This window comes from Vanellus vanellus (assembly GCF_965231255.1).
Source record: "Vanellus vanellus genome assembly, chromosome: 4".
Lineage (NCBI taxonomy): Eukaryota > Metazoa > Chordata > Aves > Charadriiformes > Charadriidae > Vanellus > Vanellus vanellus.
The window spans coordinates 6,788,359-6,801,651 of record NC_138909.1 but is presented as its reverse complement, the minus strand read 5'-3'; the positions used below and the strand labels follow the sequence as shown (position 1 = coordinate 6,801,651).

The following is a 13,293-nucleotide window of genomic DNA, read 5'->3' as shown; positions in this document are numbered from 1 at the left end:
GATTGCTGACCACAGATCCCACCAATTTCTAGTACAATCCCAAGAGCTCTGTAGTTCTGAACAGTCATAGGTCCAGTAATTTGCACATAACAACACACCACAGCAATCTGTAAAACACAGGGGTATGGCTTTCAGTGATTTCTGTTCTTCTGTTGTTCAAGCCATACTGTAGAAGTTAAGCAACTGGCCCAAGGTTACCCTACGTCTCGACTAAACCATACTTTAAAAAAAAAAAAAGACATTTCTTTCTTTGCTATCAAATTATCTGAAATTACCAACATCACCATCAACTAGTTTTTTATTTTTAGTAGCAGAAGATTGCTTCTATTTTAGGGAAGACAAGAAGTACAGTCTTTCAAAGAATTAGCTGCGTCTGTTAAAAATACTTTATCATCATTACTTATTCTCCAGAAACTCTTAAAAATCTGGAATATGGCTATCCAAAACGGTTTGGGGGGACTCGTTTCAGATTTGATTTTTACCTTTGAACAGATATTAGATTTTCACATTTTCTAAATAAACGGGAACAGACTTCCAAGTGGTAAAATACATACATAGACACACACAGTCTAAGTATATATAGTAAATATACATTCTAAATGTGTGTATATAGATATGTATGAAGCATATGTGTGCATATATTCTTAAAATACATTTTTATTTGTGTAGATATACGTATGTGTAAATTAAAACAGCCTATGATCGGATGCTTCATATAAACAACATCAACCATTTACCTCTGGGTTACCTAAAGAAAAATTCTATGAACCAGAAGTGAAAGAGTATTTTTCTTTCAGAAAAGAGTTTAAATAAAATTTCCTGACTGAAGAAGGTAGGGAAACTAGCTCACATTTAGAAGACAAAAGGGGCGAGAGGGGAAGAACTTACCCTTAAAGAGAATCTAGTATTGCACGTGGTTGGAACAAAGTCAGTGAAAGGCAGAGAGAAAACAATGTTCAATGTTTCTCCACAAGCTGCAAGATAAACTGGGAGAGAAGATGAAAAATAAACAAAAAAAACCTGTCAAAAGTACTCCTTGTTTTGTTCTTAGACAAATTACCAAACATACAGGTAAAAATAATGAAGAGATATTCAAGAACTCATGACATAGGAAATTGCCATTTTATCTACTGTCTATTTAGAGTACATCATACTAAATTATTCTGAAAGTACCTACTCCCCACTGCTTATCCTTTATAGAAAGGACACTGCACTTAGCACAGTGAACTTGCAAGCAGACAATAAAAACGACTGTAACTAATTTCTTACGACTGACTTTATTGCTTCACACACCAGTTATTGGACAAGAAAACACACAGTGAAAATTTCTCAGGCTTCTGACAAATTAGCGAGCCTTATTTTTAACTACAACACAACTTCATGATTTTTAATCCACCATCCTCTTTCTACGTTGAAATTATAAGATTTTACTACAATGTAGACCACTGAAATACATATACACCAAATTGCATATTAAACAAAGTTTTAGCTTTCTGAAATGTACCTCTTAGTTTTGTTTAGACTTAGCAGTATTATCTCCTACTCTGAAATGAACAGGAAACAGACATTCTAGTTATATGGAGTTCAAATGGTATTTTTTTCCAACATAACTCAAAAAATTTATTCCCAAGTGAACATTTTCATTTAGCTTACTGAGTATATGTCAAGACCTCACGGTTCCTCTCTGCAAACTGTTGTACTAAATCAAAGATTCAAAGGGTCTTGAGAAATGAATGCTAAAACATGATCTAGAACTGCACTCTCCCCCAAAAAAGTTGTACAAAGTAAGTTAGAACTTACAACAGTTTTAGGTCAGTTTGTGCACATCACCAGTAGCAAAAGGGTTACTTATCATGAACACACATTTTTCTAGTAAAAATTTTATAATTCTTGTACTTTCTATATCTATATACTCTATATTTTGTACGTATTTTTTGTAGTATGTACTCTTCATCCAAGTAAAAAGTGGTCTCACCATTTTCTTGTTGTTTGGTGGAACAGTCAATCCAGTTGTGTTGATTTGCTGCCCAAATCATTTCAAATTGATGAAACATGACTTTGAAGTTCCACATATAAGGAACAAATGAAAAAATATCAGGTGCACTGTCACTGGACCAGTCTTGGATCAAATCTGAAGTAATAAAACACAAGTTAGTAGCAATCAAGTGAGAGATTTTCTTCTGTTATGTTTTTGGCTTTTCATAAATTGTAAATCTTAACTGTTTGCTCCTTTACAGAAGAAGGAAAATGAGAACAATACACACTATCCATTTCTCAGGCAGGTATTCCACAAATACTTGCTGTGAACCCATCTCCCATTTCTCACCTGCTTTTTAAGTTCGAAAGCCATAGGTTTAATTAAGGTTTTCTAGTTCAGTTTTTGTTCGGTAGCCAAGTTACATGTTGACCTAAAAGCACTGGACTACCAACTGCTTTCCTTTGCTTTTCCACTCCGATAGTCTGAATGTGTACACTAGTAGTATTTCCTAACACAGCAGAACAGAGTTGTTGTAGAAGTTCATGTTTGCTCTGAATAGATTGGTAGGCTATGCTGCGTACTGCAGCACTATACGGATAACGGCGCCAGCCTCACTAGGAGGACAACTTTATTAGCATGGCACTACGCCTGCACTAATTAATCCTTCCTCCCAGCAGGGCTAATTAGCCCAGGCAGTGCCACAATGATGGGGCTATATTCTTTCCATTACTGCAGCTGGAACATTCAGCAACAGTTTGGTGATGCTGTATCACATTGTACTGCCTTGTGCGCATGTATTCCTCTTCACAGCCAAACTCCTAAGGAGCAAATTACATTCTCTCACCATCTGTCAGCCACAGGGACACAACCTAAAGCCTAAGTATTTGAAAATCAGTCAGCCAAAGAGAGAGATATCGGAGGAATCACCATCCTACATCACAAACATTAAACAAATCAATAGCTCTGATAGAAATAAATTAATCTGAAATTTAAAATCACTTAACAGAACTGCAGATCAAATTTAATTTAGATGTTAGAAATTTAAATTATTTGTTATCTCTACTCAAATATAAGAATGTCACGTACTTAGACACTTACAGACAACAGGAAACATTAGGACTTCGTCTTCAGAAACAACTTGTCTTAAATATGTGAAATCAGACTACCTGACCTTGTACACCTTTGCAAAATTCGAAAAGGAATTGTAAAGAAAGAATACTTAATTTGATATGGAACTTATTTAGTAAAGAATTTACCTGTAAAGAAGCTTTTCTGAGCAAAGATGAAATGATAGGTTGCTTTATAAACCTCAAGTTCACATTGCCATGTCTGTGGCATGTTCCATATCCGGGGATAGCTGGCATTAATATGAAACTGTGAACAAGATATTAAAGCATCAGAATTACTTGAAAAGATGACAATGCTTGATGACCCTGTAGCTCAGCAGTTTTCACATAGGTACTCTGCTGAATAATTAAAACTGTTTTCCTGCTGGGATGAACAGAAGGACTCTCCAGTTCCTTAATAATTTAATCTCTCTCTCTTTCTGTGTTTGAAGGTCAAGCGTTAGTGTATTCATTTATTTGGAAAGGTATACTACAAACTTCTGCTACATCTTGTTGCAGTAGATGCACCAAGTAATGTATAAACCGAAGTTTTCATTAAAAGCATCACTTTTCACAATATGCTAAAGATAAAAATCCCTCACAACATAATATTTTTCAACCATTGATACAATGCTCAAATTATAACATGACAAACATCGCTCTAATAAGGTCACTTAAAAACCAGTGAGAAAGGTAATCTACAGAATTACAGTATTGCAGAAGTGAAACATGGGGCAAACAAAAGAATAATGCAGTATTAAGTCTGTCTCAAGTAATTTAAGCACTCCGAAGTAATTTTAAGTACTTATGCACTCACATTCTGTAGCACAGCTAGCAAGTGTAATCATTTATTAAGGTAAAGCCTATATGAACATATGGCTACACAGTAAACAAGGCGAGATTTGTAAACGGCACTCCAATCCCTCCACTGCTTTCAAAACACATACAACTTGGTATATAAATTACGTAAGTCACTGGAAGTTACATGCATACATAGTTATGTGTGCACAGAAGTTCCTTACATATAGAGGTCTTGCAAAATACATTCAAAAGGCATATTTCTGTATTGTTAAGAACCTAAAGAACTGCTTCACAGACAAATAAATATGCTCTTTACTAAAAATCCTCTAGAGACTGAAGCTTTCCGCTTATTAATGCAAACTTACAGCTAGCATTTCAGCTTCTAAGAGCGTGCGGTACTGCATACTGCTGGTGGCATCAACATGTAGAAGCTGCCCTTTAATTGTAGGTGAATAGCCTATCAAACAGAAGACATAAACCAGTCATTCAGACATAAGAGTTACACAAATATTTAAATAATTTTCACCAGTGATTTCAGCAGTCCACCAACAAGAGATATCATGATGGAAATTAGTACTATTATAATTCTCTCCTCGCCTGGTCATCAGTAAAGAGCTTAACATGTTCTGCCTTCATGTAGGAGAGATGACAAAAGTCTCCATTTCTGGACCCGGCAAGATGATCTTGGTTTAAGTTGCAGAATAAATTTCAAATATGCCAAAAAGAATCAAGAGAACAAACAATTTAGCAAAGGGCTTCAAACTAGCCAATAAGATCAGTAAATGCAAGGAACATACCCATACCTGTATCTCCACTTCACCTTGGATTTGGGGGTTTGTTTTGTTTAAATAAACTACTATTAAATTAGTTTTCATAATGCATTTCTCAGCATGATTCAACTACTACACTAATCCTACCGAAGATGTCTTCCTGCTTTGAGTTGACAATGTACCTGTAATCTGCTTCAATACACACACAGTTAAATGATACACTGTCTAGTAGTTAAGGAATTTGTGTTTCCTAACCTAAACAAAGCATGGAGGTAACTTAACTATTTAAATATGTACACGCTTTAATATCTTGCAATGAAATGTACAAGGAAATACTTTTTGTTCCTTTACGTAAGAGTATAAATTTCACAGTCGCAAAGGAAAAACACTACAAGACATTCACACACGTAGGAATTAAGATAGTCGTTCAGGAAAAACACTAGGAAAACAAATGAAGCTTAGCCTTAACTCACCATTTTCACCTACTGTCATGGGAATATTTATTTCCAAATATGATCCTGCACCAACGTTTACATGTACAGCATTAGTTTCCTGTGTTGCAAGAAAGGAGAAAAGTCCAAACATTACTTCTAGGCTCACCACATCAACCAGTGTACTTTATGCCTCTGGGCACCATTACCCACACCCGGATTAAGGCACCAGATGACTAAAGTCTTTCTTGCCTGCAGAAAAATTACTAATGAACTACCTATGTGCAATGATACCAAGTAACGCCATTTTTAGGCTTAACATGCTGTCTTAAGTCACTACTAGAAACAGCGTAAGAGGGCAGATGAATATATATTTCTAACAATACACTTTCTAACCCTTTCAGTCACAAAACCAGAAGAAAACACGTGTGCAATGAAGTCAACACTACATCCCATTTATAAGAGTAGCAACAGGGGAAAGAAAAACCCAAACCCTTACGCATACGCATCTTTTGTTCCCTTCACTATCATCTCTCCAGTAATATTAGATATTCATCCAATATCAGAAGAAACGATCTTTTCGGTGAGCTTCATTGTAATGAAAGACTGCACAGGAAATACCCAGATCATGAATTGCCAAGAGTGCAGGAGCTGGCATGGCTCAAGATGTAGCTTTAAGGCTTAAAAGAAACTTAAAATAAGCCAACAAATATTAATGTCTCTCGGCCAGTATTTCTCTTTTTATTACCTCTTCCTAATTATGGAAGAGTAAAACAAAAATCTCCTAGCTTTTAAAAACATCTTTCTGTAATAAACACCTGAGCAAAGTAAAAATATGCACAACCAAAAAGCACAGTGCAATCAAAATACACAAGTTATTTTCTAGATAATTTTTCATTATTTACCCTATTTTTGGTAAAAAGCAAATCAATGGTGGCATCTGCAATAATATTCATCCGCAGTTCAAAAGCAAGGATCTGTCTTGGTTTCCCAGGCTGGGCAATTTCTGAGACTTTCATAACTTGGTAGTCTGGTGGGAAGAAAAACTTCCACAAGCAATCCCTAGTGAGGAAGAAGGAAGGAAAAAAAAAAAAAAAGAAAGAAAAGAGTTGGTTTTATTCACAGAAGAAATATATACATATTTATGCATCTATTTGGTTCAATTATTTGCCAGTTAGCTGAGTCTTTAGACAACAACTGGATGTGATAAGAAAGAATGTTTGTTTCAAGTCTTCATGATGGGTGCCTTCCAACTCATTACTGAAATCTCCCAAAGTTTCAATGACAAGAAGTGACTTTTGGATAAAAGCCATAAATGGGCAGACTGTAAATGATTTAGAACAAAAATATTTTAATTCAGATGGCAAATAAGCTATGTTTTTCTTATTCCTCATCTTTGGATTACAAGTCTGCTACAAAAACATAGCAGGAAACAAACTGTTTATGCTTCAGTTTGTCCATAAATAATTGATGTAATGCCCAGAAATAAACAAAATACAAAACTTTAGGACCTCAGAATGGGAGGGAAATGAAGTCTACATTTCTGCAGACTTGTATCTGAACATGCAACTACATGAAAGGAAAGCCACAGTGATGAAACACAGACAGCATAGCTTATATAGGTTTCAAGGGGGTGGAAGTAAGTCTTTAAGGGTAGCAGTATCCTGCACCCAGCACCTGACCACTACAGCCGCTTAGAAGTTTAAAAAAAAAAAAAAAAAAGCCAAAACCAACCCCAACAAAACCCTCACAAACACCACACAACACACACTGTCAAAAGCCTGGGGAAACACAGGATTTTATTGTATGTTGTATTAAAGATCGGTATTTGTAGAAGCCCTTATAAGAATTGAGAGTACAAAGTCCACAGAACTCCTACAGATCTGTGCTTCTAACGTTCAGGCACTTTCCAAAATTCTATCTTCTGTCCACGGCACACTGAAAAACATTCCCAGGTACTTATTTGTGAAGTCTATGGACGCTGCATAGGCATCAAACTGCCTTCTGTTTAGCCAGTTAAATCATAAAAAGCATAACATCATAGAGTGAGCTTTTTTGGTGGTATTAAAAGTGTCATTAATGATTCACTGACTTCATGTTCCTAGCAAAGCACTGTTCTAGAAATTGGCATTCTCTCTTAAATTCTCAAAGCTGCTGTCATATCTAATGACTACTCTTTGGTCTGCCATCCTCACACTCCTAAGAGACAGTTAATCATAATAGTTTCACAGGAGAATTAATGGAAGCCAAGAGAAGTATCAATCTGTAATTAATAGGGGAAAAAAGGAAAAGCACTGATGATGTCACTTTTACTTAATAGTCCTTTACTCTCTAAACAATCCTACTGTCTTCAGAAAGTCGTGTGCAAAACATCGAGCGCTAAGTGAAGAATAACAGTAGAGCTCTGGCCTAATATTTTGCCACTAAAATATCTAGATAATAGAGACGGTTGATTCTCCTAAGCAGGGATAAATGATTCCTCCCCCATTATATTCATACCCAGATTTGTACCTTCTGAGCCATTGCACGCTGGAACCTTTAGAATGTTTTCTCAATAACAATATACACACTAAAGATTAAAGCTGAAGATGTAAATCATGATAATACCTCTGTCTGTCAGCCCAAGGTCCATAGTTGAAGTCTGTTCCTTTTCCACAAACAATGTCCAAACCCCAGCATGGTGGCAGATCCTGTAGTTTGCTGTCCTCATTGTTTGCTTCTCCATCATTACTTTCCTCCATCTCCTCTGGTACAAGACCTGTATTACAGAATATAATAACCAGATTATTAAAGGAAGCTGCTTCAAATTAGCGTTAAAAATGTTTCCTAAGGACAAGACAATTAAAGTGTCCTGATGTCAGTTTTATTTGAGACCACTACGTTACATAAATATCTAGCCACAATTCAATGCAGACTCCCAGGGGAAGGGCAAAAATATGACCAAAAATCCTCAGGATTTTCTGGAGCACTGCTCACTGATGTCAGTGAAACGTCAACATACACAGCAGATTTATTTCTTAAGTATGCTTTTTACCAATACAAGCTTTCATACATCCACACTCAGTTAAGAATCTTACTTACAAACCAAGTTTTGAACCAAATAAGATTAAGTTGAAATCATTTCTACAGAGAAGGCAAGCAAATAAAAAGGAAGACTAAGTTTCTTTTAAGGAAAAGAGCAGTCATTCAGCAACTATCCAAAATTGCCACCTATCCTACACCAGCATACATCATTATTGAACGTGCTACCTTTGTTTAATACTTAAGTGAAGTCAGAGCAAAAGCTTTTGCAAACCAAAAAAGCTCCGACAAAATAAAGTGGTAATATAATGCACTGGATTTAAAGTGAAAGAGACAGACACCACAATATTCAGAAATTGATGAATCAAACTTCCCCAAAACCCCACTAGGCATGGACTATAAATTGTTCCCACTCCTGAAGTACTTTGGAAACCACATCATTTAAGTTTACAGCTTAAAACATAACATGTTTCAAGAACAAATGTCAAGATTAATTGGTTCCAAGTTGCATATAGACTTGCAGAAGGCACTGCTGACAGAGTACCTATATCTATATAAAACTACTCACTGATAAAAACGTTTGTTCTACACAGACAGTTATTTCATCTATGGAATTCCCCAGGCCTCTTACATGAAATGGTCCAGAAGTTGACGACAACTACTAAAAACGCAGCTTAAAATGTCACTCCCTTCTAAATTTGAAACACGTGAACTCTCTCCCATTTATTTCAGTGGAAATTTTTTTTCATTTGCAGACAAAATAACTTACTAACTTATAAGCCTACTTATGAATGCTTTTACTGGCTCCAAAACATTACACCAACTGCTTCATCATAGAACTTTTTCAGCATAAAAAAAAGAAATTGCCTAGCAAGTCTAAACAATTAAATAAACAAATAGCCTTCAAATCTGTTAAAATTTTATCTTTGTATTGAACAGAAGGTACCTGGTTCATCCATATAGTAATAGATATCAACATCATTGGACTGCATTACAACAAAACCTTCACCCATCAGCCTCGGTGGTCTGTAACAGAAAAGAGTGCAAAGATAAAGATTAAAAAGCAATCCACTGAAATTAATCTTTATGAATTCACTTAATTTTAAATGCAATATATTAAGCACAATGGAAGAGATTACATAGGTCAGGCTCACTTGTAGCTTGTATGTAGTACATATTTAAGCATTGAATCATCAATAAAACTGCTGCCTGTATCAAGCAAGCCAACAGTGGGGATGGAGTGTATGTGGCACCTGACCAGGAAGATTTTGCGGGCAAGACTCAAGTTTGATGGGATCCCAAGACATGAGCTCCATGTGCCTGTGCTGGCCTTGCCAGCAGCCTGACTGCAGGCTGCCTGCAAGAGCCACAGGCCAACTTATCTACCAGGCATCAGACTCCTGACAGACGGAATAGAGAGAAGTACCTGCATCACACCACAGTCTGTCCAAATGCAGCTGTTTTTAAGCTAAATTTGAAGTGCAGGTTATAACTTCAGTTTTCTCTTTCCCTCCCTATCGCACTGTGATTCCTCAGTCTGCTACCTCAGATTAAATGAGGTTCTGAAAATAACACTGAAAATTCAAGTCTATCTGGTCTCACGTCTTCTATCAAAAAGGCAACTGTCATATTGCTAGGCTATGTCTACCCTGATTTTGAAAAAATACTTGATCATTACATTATGATTATCATATAAAGTAATTTAAACGTCTAGGTATCTTCATGCTTGAGTTAACATGTTCCTCTCCACAAAGACATTTCTCAGGTATTATAAACCACAACCAACTACCAAAGTTTTACTTTCAATGTTTCTTTCCATCAAGAGTTCTTTTCTCCTTGTCCTATATCGTTCTTTCACCTGCTAATTGTTTTCTTACTAAAATAGCACTCTAAACCAAAGGGACAGGACAGCTCCAGTAATTAGACCATCAGTTAAAAAAAAAAAAAAAAAAAACAAACCACGCTGTTCTTCCTTAATAACATTTCCCTCAATATAAAAAGATCTAAATGATGAAACTAATACACAAAACAGTTCTTCTAACAATACTATATTGGTATATTAAACTCCTTTCTAACAGTGTCACCACACATTAATTTACATATTACATTTTGTAGTAGTAATAATATTATAATTGACAATTCCATTTTTACTGCAAAAGATGCTTTGGCCACTATTCAGCCACTTTTCTAACCCACTAGCAGAAACAATTTAGATTTAAGACCAACGTATATTTTTCTTAATAGGCATGAATTCCATGATCAGTATTCACTGCACAGCCATGGAGAAAAAAAAAAAAAAAAACAACGAGAACAGTATTGCTTCTTTTAGCTGTATTCTCAGCTTAAGGTGCACATGAGACCACCTCTGCAGAAAACGGGAGAAGAAGGTACCCAACGAGGCTGCCTAACCTCAGCAGGAATAATTACACCTTGCTGGACTTAGCTGATGAAGGTGGTAGAAATTCACCACAGGCCATTTCTAAAAGCAAATTAGATAAAGGCAATGAATGCGAATGAGATTATCATCACCATTAAAAAGTATTTCCCAATATCTATCCTAAATTTCCACTTCAAGCCTGCTGACTTAGTCACTGCTCTGCAAACTTGTTCTGCTTTGATCTGCTTTTCCTAGCACAATTTCTTTTTTTCCATGGATTTTGGAGGATTTATTTACAAAAAGTGATGGAGGCATTGAGATATCTGTTTGTAATGTAATAAGACAGTTTTTAAGGTGGGGTTTTGATGTTTGTATCGATTAGTCAGTCTGTTACAAATTTCATTGAGTCACTCAGTGTTTTTTTATATGTGCACTGCCTGCAGGAATTTTTGTAAGTTAAGACAACCAGCTTAATTTTTAAGGCAAAGAAGCATAAGAGGGTAGGCTCTAAAGATTCAAACATTCCCTTTTCCAGTGAACTGGGTCATTTGTTGAATCTACCCAGTAAATTAGGGCACATTTTCTGCACACATGCCATCCTTCAGCCATCAGGAGCTGCAGGGATGGTAACAGCATGAAAAGAAAATACTTAGCGGAAGCAGGAGGAAAAGCTAATAGTTTGAGTATCTTAATCCTATTTTGTTTTAATCTTGTTTGTTCTCAATATTAGTTGGAGAAATTTCCTTTGTCGTCATGTTGGAAGAGTAAGATTCTGTACACATCCACAGAATGGTCTTTGAAAACATATAAAGGCATATTATGGACAGCAGTATTTGTTTGATACAAAGCCAATTAAGGTACAGTCAAATGATGTACAGTTTACTTCCAAACATCATTATTCATTCTCTGGATATTGGTATAAGGAGGTATAAAATAGGTATAATCATTTTACATTAACTCATACACGCAATTGTCCAAGGACAGTATACATCATTTAATTTTGTTGAGCCAATAATGCCTGGGAAAGACTTTGAAATTTAGCATTTTTGTCCAAATCATCTGTTGAATATATAAAGTTGCAAGCATCAAATAAGATAATGCAGAAAATTATGGCTAAGGTGTTCATATCATATCAATCGGGGATGTTAATATAGTATGCACATAAATGTCTTGCTGGTTAAAGTGTAATAAAAAGAGAATTCTAGTGTCAAATCCCTTCATGCAAGCACCCTTTTGTTTGACTTATTACCACTCAGTTTGTTAAAGCTGCATAACCCCACTCACGCAGAATACACAGAGGTAAAAGGATCAGCAATCTGTCTTCAAGAGATAACATGATTTCTCCTATACCAAGTATTGTGCAGCTTTTGCCCATTTTTAAAAAAATATTTTCCAAACCATATGCAAATCAGCTCTATAGAAGTCAATACCGTAAACCTTGCATTTATTCTAGAAATTTAGTGCTGTCAAAGCGTATAGCTATAGTACCCAGGTGAAAGAAAATAAAAGTTGAATGCAGGATGCCCTGTCCCTGGAAACATTCCAGGTCAGGTTGGACGGCACTCTGAGCAACCTGTCCAGTTGAAGATGTCCCTGCTTATTGCAGGGGCTTGGACTAGATGACCTTTAAAGGTCCCTCCCAACCCAAACCATTCTACTAATTCTGTGATTAATCATAGAGCAGAATACGCACACACACAAAAATCTACGAGATAGAAAAAAAGTAGTTTTCTCCATAAATGAAATAGTTTCAAAGATCGACATTTAAAACCTTCAGAGTGGTAAAAATGCCAACTATCTAAACACACTAAGAAAAATAAAGTCACAGAAACACAACCAACATTCTTTTCTTTGTTTTCTTAAGATAAATAAGAAAATAAAATGGAAACAAAAATACCCAAAACTTACTCATCATTTTGAAGACCAACATATCTCGGACTTGGAACGAGCATGACTCTAACATTTTCTAATTTTCCTTTCACGATGTGCATAAACTGATCAAGGTGGCTCGAAGGTGGTTTTGTGGTATATGTCAAAAAAGCATCATCAAAGTTAATACAAAGTGTTTGTGGCTGATAATGATTCCCAAACGCCAAACGACCCTAAGTTAAAAGAAAATCCAATTACTCATTATATACTGCTCTTTTTAATATCTACATATATATAATTTACCTATAATAATGCGGTTTAACCAGCCATATGCAAATAAAGACCATGGACAAAAGTCCTGGCCATATTCTGTGCATATCTAAAAATACTATCTTGTACACTAAACTCTCAATATTCTGTCCCATATCACCTCAATAACAGTTTTCCTGTTTTTTTGGGGAGGCAACATTAACTTTTAAGGAACGTGTCCAAATATCCCTATTAAAAGATGCAGGGAAGAAAAGAAAAAAAGAAAAACACACCCAAACACCTCTCAAAAACCCAACACACCACACATCATACAACACCCATTACCTAGCTTAATTACTTGGTGACATTCTGAAATCATTACAAGTCTAAGACATAACTATTTCCCACAACAGAGATGCTGATGTTTCCATCAGCACCAGCAGGATTTGTGTCTGTGTCAAGGGAGTGCTGGTGGTGTCAATTTAAAACTTTTCTAAAGCATGAAGGAGAACAAAAACTCAAAAAGAATGTATAAGAAAAATGAATGGCAAGCCTGATTTTTAAGCATACACTGCTAAATATTCTCATTATCAGGGTGTTTTCACTTACCGTGCTCACATTGACTTTAATGACTGGAATAAGTGACCTCCATGAAGAAGAAGGATCTTGAGATTCTGTTTTTACTTTAACA

At 35.8% G+C, this 13,293-nt stretch overlaps 1 protein-coding gene across 1 annotated transcript in view; it reads right to left on the bottom strand.

Annotated features, from left to right (window-relative positions):
* Nucleotides 1–13,293, bottom strand: part of BLTP1 (bridge-like lipid transfer protein family member 1) — a 120,083-nt gene that overhangs the window by 84,195 nt on the left and 22,595 nt on the right. The window contains exons 7-16 of the mRNA XM_082482267.1: nt 13,212–13,293; nt 12,393–12,586; nt 9,054–9,133; nt 7,694–7,844; nt 5,992–6,148; nt 5,129–5,207; nt 4,251–4,342; nt 3,235–3,352; nt 1,976–2,131; nt 889–986 (exon numbers count right to left, since the gene is read on the bottom strand). Of these exons, the coding sequence (XP_082338393.1) occupies nt 889–986; nt 1,976–2,131; nt 3,235–3,352; nt 4,251–4,342; nt 5,129–5,207; nt 5,992–6,148; nt 7,694–7,844; nt 9,054–9,133; nt 12,393–12,586; nt 13,212–13,293 (1,207 nt within the window). The remainder of the gene's footprint in view (nt 1–888; nt 987–1,975; nt 2,132–3,234; nt 3,353–4,250; nt 4,343–5,128; nt 5,208–5,991; nt 6,149–7,693; nt 7,845–9,053; nt 9,134–12,392; nt 12,587–13,211) is intronic.